Genomic DNA, 12,733 nt, shown 5'->3' on the forward strand with positions numbered 1-12,733 from the left:
TGTGTCAAACAAAGATATTTTGTAATCTAATACTAATGTTAGGGGGCTAGGGAGAAAGGATGTGGGACATTTGCAAATAGAAACCAGAGTCTATGTCAAGGAGATTTAGTAATGGAAGTAGTTTCCTGGCTGGTTTCTGGATATTTTTATGATTCCCGTGGTACACTTGTAGCAAAACCAGTCCAGACTCTGCAAGTGGAAATATGCACTTGGCAGTAGCAACACCTGGTAAAAATATTCTGACAGCCCTGCAAAAACAGAGTCCCAAGGTCTCTTCATTTTCTTTGTTCTGGCTCAATCCTTGAGCACCTGAGAATTCAGTTTCAGAAGTCTTAAGAATCATAGCAGTAGCAGTCAGTGTGACAGTAATAGAGGGATTATTTGCTTCAAAAAACCAGAACAGAACAAGTATATCTTCTTCAAACAAATCCGACCTCTTTCACTTTCTAAAAAATTATTTCGGTCATCAAATACCACCCATGTTATTCTTTAAAAAATATAACCCTCTCTATTATATTACAGATTTGTCTAATAGTAGTAATGAGAGAGACTTAAATTTTTGCAGTAAAATTCTATATTTCAGTAGTGATAAAATACAAGGTATACCTCAACCATGAATAATTTATTTCTGTTTATTTTAAAGCGTCTATCAGTCCGGAAAGAGGAGGATGTAAAAACCAAATCTGGTAAATCTGGAGATAATGTGAGGGAGCGGATCATCAAGCGGGCAGCTCTTGAATTTGAGGACGGCATGTATGGTATCCTTTATCTTCCTGGGGCTGGGCGCAGACATGGCCCTCACTTTTTCTGTATTCATCAGGCTACTAGGCCTCCTGCATAGTGATTCTTTTCTAGTCTGCTGTAACTTTTAAAGCAATGAATCAATTTTTACAAAATGTGGCATATAACCTAAAGATATTGAAGTATATAAAATTGGAATTATAATCTGTTTGCCTTCTTGAAGCAAAATGGCAACCAAAATTTGCTTAGCTATTTTATAGTATACAATGGATTTCTAATGTACAATTTGGCATTTTGCTAAAGGTTATTAGGAAAAGAGATTACCCAAGATGAGGTTTCAAATCTCAGAAGTACTAGTTATAACAGTGCTATTTGCTTTCTCTGTGTTCTGACATTTGCATACTCATTGAAACATAAGATCCAACTTCTTAACAACCCCTGTTTCCTTTGGCAAGGGTCCCATGAGCGCACCCTTCTATGTCTAACGCTTTGTAAGGGTATTCAATGAATGATTCAAATTCTGCTTTAGATACTTTGTCCAAAAAAAAAAAAAAAAAGAGGTAGGTTGAGATAATTCAGTACAGTTACCATTCAGTTTTTTAATGTGTTTAACAGTGAGTCTCTTTGCCATTTTGCTGATTTTCAATGCATCAAATATTGAACTATACAATAACAAATACTGCATAAAATACAAATAGTGTTTGATAAAATAAATACTTGTTGAGTAGTAAATACACAAAAGCCATACTTAAAGGCCTAAAGGCATACTTAAAGTTCCTAAAAGAGAATCTAGAAACATGATAACTGTCTTCATTCTGCGAGCTTCCCCCAACCATGAATATCCTCTTTCAGACTGATCCTGACTGGGGAAACTCTGTTTCTACTTTATTTTTACTTCCACCACCTCATTTTTCTTTTTTTTCCAGTTTATACCTTGTGTTATAGTGAGAATTCACATGGGGGAGGAAAATATAGTAGCACCTCTCTTTACCTCCGATATCAGCAAGATAGAGCATCAGCCAAGTTAACTGAGCAGGTAAAAGCTAGGCCCTGGGTTTTCTAATGACCATCAGTCAGTTGTTTTCCCACTGACATTTAAACACTGACTGTATGATACCACTAATTTTAGATAATAATGGCTTTTAGGTGTTCTTTATTTGCTGTTATTATATTGCCTATGAAAAATATTTGCAAGTTAGTTCATATAAATGGTCTTTCCATTCCACCCACTTTTTTTCAACCCAGAGTACCCAGACTTCTTTATCCCTGGCATATTTGACCTACTAAAAAGCATTGAATAACTGAAAAAATTATAGGATATGATGGAAGAATTCAGGTAAGAAGCTTGTCATTGGGGTTGCCCTTATCTAAAATACTTGCTCATAATGAAATTAATATCTCAGTGTGATCTGTATATCACTGTGAGAAATGAAGTACAAACAACACTGTACTAGATTGTGATCTGGTAAGAAATGAACCAAGGAGCTTTTGTCAGAGCTGCTTAGAATTACTGTGTCTACAAGCAGTGTCTTGGTTCATTGACATCTTGCTAGCCTTCATAGTCTATAATATTGCAGCACATACAAACTTTTTTTTTTCTGGCTCTGATTCACAAAGATCTTACTGTTCCTGGAATCTCATCAAAGTGCCATAACTCTTTGTTCTAATTCTAAGGCCAGTCCTGCAGTCTGGGGTGGTTGTGTACAGTATAGACAACAGTTTCAGGCAGTGTGAGTATCTCTGATCTGATCAGCCTGTTTGTGTTGAGAGGCAAGTTTAAATCTACACCATTATACAAATCAGGACCCAATTTTGATCATTTGAGGAATAAGAGTCAAACTCTCAGCCCTTCAATGGACAAATGAGTGTAGAAGACATGGTCCATATATACAATGGAGTATTATGCCTCTATCAGAAAGGATGAATACCCAACTTTTGTATCAACATGGATGGGACTGGAGGAGATTATGCTGAGTGAAATAAGTCAAGCAGAGAGAGTCAATTATCATATGGTTTCACTTACTTGTGGAGCATAAGGAATAACACGGAGGACATTGGGAGATGGAGAGGAGAAGTGAGTTGGGGGAAATTGGAGGGGGAGACAAAGCATGAGAGACTGGCCTCTGAGAAACAAACTGAGGCTTTTGAAGGGGAGAGGGGTGAGGGTTGGGTGAGCCTGGTGGTGGGTATTATGGAGGGCATGTATTGCACGGAGCACTGGGTGTGGTACATAAACAATGAATCTTGGAACACTGAAAAAATAAATTAAAAAAAAAAAACAACAACTCTCAGCTCTGTGATGCCTTAGCTCAACTACTTTTTATGTGGTCTGTTATATTCACTGAAACTTAGCCACCTCCTCCATCTTTATATCTTAGAGAAGATTCAGTTACCAATGAACGTTATCTCAGTGACTCAAAGGAATCATTGCAGTTTTAGACAGACCTTTTGGTATTGTCAGAAAACTTTCGTTTTAATTTAAAAATGATACCCCTTTTTGAGAATACTAAATCATTGTTATTTTTAGGTGGAGTTTTGAATAGTGAAAATTACTTTTAAGCAAAGGTCAAGCCTTGTTTAATAATGTGTCTGTCATAATAAGTCATAATATACCAGTTCACATTTGCTGAGCACATTAATGAAAATAAAATGTCTTACAATAAAAATGACCTGTGAATCCACCACTTTGATACCTTTACAGGAAAGCCTACTAATGTTATTGAAATTAGGGATTTTGTTTTTTAAAAAGATTACAAAATAGCGCCTGGAGAGTGATGGGAGAATATGTTCAGTGATTACATTCAGAGCAAGTGCCTTTAAAGATCAGAAGTTCAGACTTCTATATGTGGCAGATTTATGGCATAATCTTTCTATCTTTTATACGGTGGACCTTAACATCTTTTTTCCCCAGCTAATTTGGGCATAGGAATCCCACTTCTGGCCAGCAACTTTATCAGCCCAAATATCACAGTTCATCTGCAAAGTGAAAATGGAATCTTGGGTTTGGTAAGACAGAAATTAATGTTTTATTTATCCAGTCTCGATAGAAAACGAGATAGTCCATACAGTGAAATCTTCTGAGAATTGTTAGCTTGAAGTTCCCAGCCTTATTTTTAAGGTAGTTTCCTGACTATCTGGGCTTTCTGGCTGTTCGTCCTGTGCCATCTTGTCAGTGTCTTCCTCCCCTGGTGTGCCTGCTTCAGAGAGACCTCACAGTGTCCTCCTGTTCAGATGAACTTTCTTAACTTTTGTGTGGTTGGACAAGGTAGTGAAGGTCATAAAGAATTCTGTAGTAAACAATGATCTGTAAGGCTCTGAATGAGAAACTGAAAAGTAAGGTTTTTACTCGAGGAATAGGGACATGTTTTGACAAACGATTAATTAAAAAAGTTCTTCTTACCTAATTCTCATTTTGAGTCCATGTTGTTCAAAAGGAAAGAATTTTTCTCTTCCTCAAGACTAACCTTCCAGATGAGCTCAACATTCTCACAGAATTTGGATATACTTTTTACTCAGTACTCTAATAATAAGAAATACTTTTGCTTCCTGGATGACATTTTTTACGTAATGTTAACTATGGCAGAGATTATTTATAGTTTGGCCAGTTTATAGGATTTCTAATCTCCTGTTGTTCTGAGTAGACCTTAACTGTTCATGCAATAAAAATTGTGTATATGGAACAGTATATCTAGTCTTTAAAACATAAATAATGATCAGGAGCATATAGTTGATACTGATTGTGGTGGTAATCATGACCATCTTCAGATGTGCAAAACTGACATGAGTCTGGATAAAAGATTCATGTTGCAGCCACAGAGGGACCAATTCCCTCATTTAGAAGACAAGGGAAATTAGTTGATATATCTTATCCATGGTCAGTGTTTAAAGGGAAAATTTACATAGTCCTAAAATACTAGTTGCCACTTCAGTTTATTTAAATGATACATGTTTGGTCCCTCATTTTGAAAGCATGTTAGAATTTCCTAGCTCAGATTTCCTCACTCGTGGTTCTCTCTTATGCCTCCCACCCCTTTTTTCCATTTCCTCCTGTTTTGTTTACTGTATGTTATGTTCTAAAACAACTCACCCCATTCAAGTAATGTAGAGATGCCTTATAAAAATACATGCAAAATTAAAAAGCAAAACTGAGAGTAACCAGGCAAAGGGAAAATAAAGGCTTCAAAACTTAGGTGTTGTGAGAAATAAGGTTAGGACTCCAAATTTGAGCCTTTAGGTGCTGCATACCAAAATGATGAAAATTTGCCTCTCTGCAACCCTCTAGTCAAATAAGGCAGCCATTTTGTTTGTGGTCATGGATGCTACCAGGAAGAGTTACAAGTAACACTGACTGCATCGTAGGCACTAAATAATTACTTTTGGTTTTAGTGACGTGTATTTCTAATATTAACATTTCTTTTCAAACTTGGTAATTTCTAGGAAATAATTTTTTATTTATCACAGTTATTAGTATGGGAAAGACTAATCAATATGAGAAATAGCCATGAACGTACTGGAATTATTTTTAGAAGGTTCCCCTCAAGTCTTTTGATAGTACTATCCCAGGGTTTTTAGAGAAGTTATTTATATTATGATTTTAGTGTGTGACTCAGTGAGAAACTTCTTTTACTAACTCAGTGTGCTTTGACAGGGTCCGTATCCACTACAAAATGAAGTTGATGCAGATCTAATCAATGCAGGTAAGCTCCCTCACATGTTTTTCCAGTGTTTTCCTTGGCTATTAATTTAGTTCTCTGCCAAATAAGAGAAAGGAGTTGGGCTTAATTGTCTTGATTGTCTTTTCCTGGAGAGTGCTCCATTGTGTTTTTCACTGCGGAGGGTAGAGAAGCCTTCTTAGTCTCTTCTTTGCCTGGCTTGCTCTTCAGAGATCATCTCTTACTTAGGGAAAAGTAAGATAATAGAGAAATTGCAGGTGGGGCTGCATATAATGGCAAGAACTTTGATGGGTCAACCAGTGAGGGTCCTGCCTATACATAAGGGCACTCCTCAAATGGGGTAATGAGGAGAATTAAAGGAAAGGACCATTTACAAGGGTATGACCAAGATTGAGAAAAGGATGGTGAAGTACCACAGGGAGTTATTATCACCCTGAGGTCTTAAGGGACAGCAGGGGGGGAGGGCCACCTAATCAGATCTAAGGCCTTTGGTAGAGGAATGCAGCCATCTTGCAGAAACCTGGACGAGGGGTAGAGGTCTTCTCTGCTCAATCTTCTTCTTGCACATTCCATTGGCCAATCCCAGGCTGAAATATGTCTGCCTTCTTGTGATGAGAAGGATGACAAGTGGATCCGTAGAGGCAAGAAGAAAAGATTGGCACACTGGTGTTTTTGTTCTGAACAATACTTACTGTCCCCCAGTCATCACTGGAGGAGAAGAGCATCCTTCAGAGGTTCTGGGGTATTTAGAGATGTACTCTGCCCCTAAGTATAACCCAGTGATGTGAGTAATAGGGACTTTTGAACTGGCACTCTAGCCTGTCTTCTCTTATTCCCACATTTATATGCTTTGCCTTTTATTATAAGCCTTTTTTTTGACTGTGACATAGAGTTGCTTGTAGCAGCCTAGAGGAGAAAAAAAACAGGCCAGACCCTTTGGCCATTGTTACCATCCATGCTTGAGGCAACATTCCCACTTTCTGGGGCTGAAGGTTATTCTTACATTGGGGCTGCTCACAAGAAGCTGATTTTTATACTCTAGTGTGATTTTTTTTTTACCCTTCTTTTACTCTTGAATTCAAACTACCCCCACAAAAGTATTATTCTTACTTCATATTCAAAAATAGTACATGTAAATCTCAGAAGAGCAGCAATATTAGCTGAATATAAAGGCCAGCTGCCAAGCAGAATTGATGTTTGACACTTAGAATTTTTGGAAGTAAAAACGCTTCTGGTTGAATAGTTGAATTAGCTAACACTACTCAACCCTGAAAGGCCCACTGTGATAAAGCAATGACATTTAACTAAGGCTGTAATTTAATTGTACTGTACCCTTTAGCAATAGCTCATTGATCTGTGAAAATATTTGCTGCTTGGTTTAATTAATTTATGATGTTAGTGAGTTATTTGCAAAATGAATAACTCCATTTTCCACATTTTAGGCCTGAGTTCATAAAACCCACTTTCCTTGGAAAAGTAGTTAGTCTTTTCAGTGATTATTGGACAGTAGGCATTTTTGATTCCATGAGCTTAAAAGTAGCTCAATTGTAATGAAGCCACTAGTTTTGTTTTTTTGTTTTTTTTTTTTTAATTTATTTATTTGACAGACAGAGATCAATCACAAGGAGGCAGAGAGGCAGCCAGAGAGAGAAAAGAAGAAGCCGACTCCCCGCTTAGCAGAGAGTCCGATGTGGGGCTCGATCCCAGGACCCTGGGATCATGACCTGAGCCGAAGGCAGAGGCTTTAACCCACTGAGCCACCCAGGCACCCCTGAAGCCACTAGTTTTATATTTTAACTCCTGAAATACCATGTATAATCTTAGACTGCTTTATAAAACAATAATTCATTGCTTCTTGGAAGCCAAGTTGCAGATCAGCTTATTAATATTTTAACTCTTTCATCAAAGTTGTGCTTAGGATTTATGTTGCTTTTGACTTTGGAGCTATCTAAATTAGGGAGGAAATACTTTGAGCTAAAGAGCCCAGAATACATATTGGTGATCTCCCCGACTCCCCAAATTTGGAAGTTACCTGGAAGATCAGCCCCTTCTAAATAATAACCTCAAGGTTATGAAAAAATGAATGACCCCACCTTACAGCACCATTTTGTTTGCAGCATATTTTTTCATACTTCTATACCATTTGAGTCTCACGTGAAAACTTACCGTACAGATTGGGAAACTGAAGCCCAGAGTAGTGATGTAATGTCTCCAGGATCCCATTGCTAGGGACTGGACTCACACAGTGTCTCCTGGCCTTTTCCTCTACACATTGGAGCTATACCCACTGCTACCCTAAGTTTTAAAAAGGTGGAGAGGGCCATGCTTACAGCAACATTTCAGAGGTTCTGTTAAGATTTGCATTATTCTGATGCAATTATGAAATTTCCAATGGGTCTCACGTTTTAGCTTTCCTATTAATGTACATTTTGCATTCTTCTCATTTCTTAATTGTTTTCTTTTAATATACAATGTTTTAAATGACTTACCTTTGATTAAAACTGCCATAGAAAGAACCACCATGTTAATCTCATGTCTCATAAATATCCCTGGCCTCTGCCATGTGCCTCCAGGGCAGTGGTTCTTAGTAAGCAAGCGGGGATATTTGACAATGGGCGGAGACATTTTTGATTGCTGGTGTTATCAACAAGTAGTCGGTAGAGGTCAGGGCTGCTGTTAATTATCCTACAATAACCGAAACAGCCCCCCTCAAAAAGTTATCCAGCTCCAAATGTCTCCAAATCCAGCTCACAATGCCTTCTCTGGAGCCATTTGTGCCACAACTGAAGAATCGCAGGCCTGCACACTAAGGCACAAAAGAGTACAGCATTCAGGACCTGTCGGATAGTTGCACCTGCCCTTTCCAGCTTTATCTTCGCTACACCCTTCAAGGACTCCTGTGTTCGCCCATCCCGGACTCCTGGATCTGTTCTGATCATGCCTCAACCTTCCTTCCTCCATACCTTTGCTCTTCCTGTGCCTATCACCAGAGTTTTTGTTCTGTCCCCTTCTTTTTGCATCCCCATCTCTTCAGTAATTTCCTATTGAAATGTGTTATACGCATTCTCAAAGCTCCAATTCATTTGACCTTCCATGGTTCAGAAATGCCCCCTCCTTTGAACCTATAACATCTAGTGTCTCTCATCTTGCCTTGTAATTATTCATGTATATTTATCTCTCTATCTGAATAGCATATTCCTTTGGCTTCGGGCAGTGGTTCTCTGAAGTGTGGTACAGCAACAGTGTCACCATCACCAGGGACCTATTAGAAATAGAGATTCTCAGGCTCCATCACAAGCCCACTGAATTCCAAACTCTGGGAATTTGGCTCAGAGATCTGCTCTCCATGTAATTCTGATGGGTGTTAAAGTTTGAGAACCATTAGTTTAGGGCATCTGTGTTTGGTCTGTAACACTGTTTAAGGCACAGAGCAGCCGTTTACTTGATGTTGAGTAAACCACATGTTAAATCATGAGCCAAAGGACTCAGTAGCTATGAAATTGAATAACCACGTTTGCCCAAATATCATGAAAGGATCTAGACACATGCAGAGAAAAACTGGAGGAAACAGAAATCAATCAGGAATAGTCAAATAAGAAAGTTCTTATTCTTATATATTGATTGTACATTGATTACAGTTCTTTCTTGACCAGATTTGGGCATCATATTTGAAAAACATGGATTCAACTTTAGGATATCTATTTTTATTTAGATATTGGATATTTAAAAATACTAACAACTAACTTGGCTTCCAGAGAATGTAATTTATAACACGCCAGAATGTATTAGCAGGTGCCTGACAATAACTATTTTTTATGAGAGTTGTTTTCTGGGCTCTTAAAACTATGCTCCATAAATCACATGGGGAGAGCCAGAGCCTCGCACTGATCTCCAAGTTTCCTGTGTCTGGTAAATAATGCCTTCTATGTACTGTCAGCTGGTGGAGACTGCCCTTTAGAAGCCATTGTGCTTTAGCACATGGAGAACAAAGAATTGAAATTTTTATGTTTCTCTGCTTTTTTGTCCCTACACATTCTTGGTCCTTGCTTATCCACCTCACAGGACCAGTGAGGAACCGGATTTGCTAGATATGAAAGTAGTGTTAGGATCAAGTTTAGGGGCACCTGGGTGGCTCAGTCAGTTAAGCATTTGCCTTCAGCTCAGGTCATGATCCCAGGGTCGTGGGATGGAGCCCCATGTTGGGCTCCCTGCTCAGTGGGGAGCCTGCTTCCCCTTATCCTCCCCACCTGTGCTCTCTCTCACTATCTCTGTCACTGTCTCTCTCTCTCTCAAATAAATAAATAAAATCCTAAAGAAAAAAAAAAAAGAATCAAGTTTAGTTGTATTACGCCTGTCCTGAAACCTAGAGCTCCCAGGCTGGCTTTTAGCTCTGCTGTATGAGACAGTGGCTGGGTCCTGTAGCATTTATCCCTAGGGCGGTGATGGCACTGTCTCTTTTATAATTAGGTTTGGAGTGAGGGATAAAAAAAATGGCAATAGTAAAAGCTTGTCTTTGGAGTCTGTTCTCTGTGCCAGGTGCTATAGTAAGGATTTTGCATGCAATATTTCATTTAATCCTCCAAATTTTATGTGCTACCTAAAAAAGCCCCTACTGACCACACCAGAAAGTATTTTCCAGACCTTTCATCTTTATAGTACTTTGGAAGATGTGAAAATGTTACCCCTGTTTAGAATCCAACTCCTTTGGGGAATAAATATTTCAGCATGATATAAATAGCCTCTTTCTCTCTACTTGAGCTCCAGTGGAGAGGGATATTAATAGAGAATTTAGCTTTCAGGCAAGGCTTGAGAAGCTGAGGGTACAGCTGTGTTGCACACCTGGGCATGATCTGACCACTCTGATTCGGCTTTACTTTGTTCCAGCCCTGGAATCATAACTTTTCTTCCTCTTCCATTTGACTGCTTTATTACACTGGGATAATGCACGGGGTATTCTCATACAGTTGGCTTCTCTTTGGCAGAGTGGCATGTGGGCACTTTTCTGGTAAAGACTAAGCCTCCTCCTCGGCACTGTACACGCAGGAAATGGATCACAAAAAGAGGATGAAATATACAAGTCAGGTGGTAGGATTGGTTGTGTGGGGACTGCGTGATCTTGGAGATCTTTCCAGCTCTGAACTTTTTATTGTGAGGTATAAGTTTTGGAAGAGGTCTTTCCAAGGGGACCTCTTGGAAGTTACCATTAGATATGTGAACCAGTATTAGGATGTTATTCCTTGATCTCATCAAAGTCCTATAATTTTAACAAACAGGAGCAAGAAAGGAAATATGAGGCAGAGAGAGAGAGATGAAAAGAAGAGGTTCAGGCCTAATGATATTATGAAATTAAGGGGCAACTTGCTTTCTAGATCATTTCTTGATTTTTAAGAAACATCCGAGGAGCATCTTCTGTGTCATTCCTTGGAAGTTGCATTTCTTCCTGCTTGTTCCACGGTCTCCCTGCTCCACTGACTTACAGTAGCGCTGAATTCTGACAAGTGCTTTCCAGGGGCTCCTTTTCCCTCACTCTCATCAGCATTTAGCAGGGGCTTGTGGAGGGAGTGGGGCTGGAGAGGGGTGGGAATGGTTAGAGGTGATGGGGGTGAGGGGAGTGCTTTGTCTGTAGAGAATTTCAAAAACAGTAATAAAATTAAAAGTCGGTCTGCTTTCTGTCATCACCATGCAGGGTCAGATCTGAACAATGCCACTGACTAAATACTCCTCTTCACAGGGCAACAGTTCCCACTGTACCCCACAGCCCCATTGCCACAGCAGTCTGGTTAAAGGGACCTCAGTTCTTTAGGAAACAGAGAAGGTACAGACCTCTCTCTGCATGATTTCCACTCTTAGAAATCTAATAGCTTTTTCTTCTCTTTGCTTCCTTTCTTGTGTATGTGTGTTTAGGCAAGGAAACAGTTACTGTTCTTCCAGGAGCCTCTTACTTCTCCAGCGATGAATCATTTGCGATGATTAGAGGGTATGTAACAACGGAGCCCCCATGTTTCAAATGGCATGGAATGAACTGAGTCATCCCCTGAACGTGTTAGCAGGGCTCCGAAACGTAGCCACGTCTCCCAGCCAGAAAATGGTCATGGGCTCATTCAGCTGCACCAAGATAGGAAATTATTCACATTGAGCATTGGGAATTGGAACATTGAGCTCACTGTTATTAAAAGAACCCCCCAAATGGAGTATTTATCTATGTGCTGAGAATACTGAAGTAAACATTTTTAAAGTTCTTTCTGAGGATGCTAACATTTTCTACAAAACTGTTTTCATTTTCTAGCTAGCGTTTACCTTCAAATCAAGCCACATTACCCCTCACCAGAGGAAACAAACTCACTGTGTACACCTGTTTTTAATTTGTTTTTGGAAACAATATAGGCTATAATTTTTTTTAAAGAACTCTTAATGGTTATTTCTCTACATCGGCTTGAGCTGATTGATTTGGAAGATCCGGGATTGGGTGGGAGAAAACAAATTTATTTTGGAGGGTATAGAATTATTTTAATTGCTGGCAATTTCAAGCAAATGAGACACAAAGCTTGTGAAATTTGCTTTAGATTTCCTTTTTCTCTCTCAGGGGACATGTCAATCTAACAATGCTAGGAGCAATGCAGGTTTCCAAATATGGTGACCTGGCTAACTGGATGATACCTGTAAGTAGACATTTTTCTTCTGAATTAAGCGTGGGTCAGCATAACTATTTTTTAAGAAAAATCTTGTTGAATTGCTATGAGAGCACAGCATAATTATTATAAAAATAAGGAAATATTTTAATAATATTTAATATTTTAGTCAAATTTTGGTAAAGCAGCTACTGAGAACTATTTGGCTTTACTTGTTTACTGTGTAGTTGGAACTAAAAAGGTGGGATCAGGGCCAAAACATAATTTTCCATAAGGAACAGAGAACTGGGGAAGATGAAAAATAAATGGGTTAATTCTGATAAAAATAAGGAATACCAGTATTTGTTATAGCTAAATTTTTATAACCAGAAAGAATAATTAACAAGTTCATTAATTTTGTGTTGATGCTCTATTTTGTTATTCATGGTGGTTAAAGACCTTTCTTGATTGGTTGATCATGTGACCTCATAAGTAATCAATCACATTGTCTTCTGTTAGGGAATATAGAACTTGTGATGTTTAAACATGCTTGTAAAATGCAGTTTTCATTTACTAATGGCTTAAATCAAGGAAAAACCACTTACAATCAGCTTTGGAGAAAGGACTGTAATCAGTTGACTTAATTTATGACTGTGGTTTGTTACGTTCCAGGTTGTTGCTTTGTGATATGCGTATGGAAACAAGAAATAA

At 38.6% G+C, this 12,733-nt stretch overlaps 1 protein-coding gene across 1 annotated transcript in view; it reads left to right on the top strand.

The window, feature by feature from the left end:
* Window positions 1–12,733, top strand: part of LOC111141198 (3-oxoacid CoA-transferase 1) — a 125,956-nt gene that overhangs the window by 59,428 nt on the left and 53,795 nt on the right. The window contains exons 9-13 of the mRNA XM_022493605.1: window positions 644–758; window positions 3,653–3,747; window positions 5,390–5,438; window positions 11,319–11,391; window positions 11,998–12,073. Coding sequence (XP_022349313.1) covers window positions 644–758; window positions 3,653–3,747; window positions 5,390–5,438; window positions 11,319–11,391; window positions 11,998–12,073 — 408 coding nt within the window. The remainder of the gene's footprint in view (window positions 1–643; window positions 759–3,652; window positions 3,748–5,389; window positions 5,439–11,318; window positions 11,392–11,997; window positions 12,074–12,733) is intronic.

The sequence above is a fragment of the Enhydra lutris genome, unplaced genomic scaffold (genome assembly GCF_002288905.1).
Source record: "Enhydra lutris kenyoni isolate GAN:26980312 unplaced genomic scaffold, ASM228890v2 scaffoldscaffold5, whole genome shotgun sequence".
In the NCBI taxonomy this organism is placed as follows: Eukaryota; Metazoa; Chordata; class Mammalia; order Carnivora; family Mustelidae; genus Enhydra; species Enhydra lutris.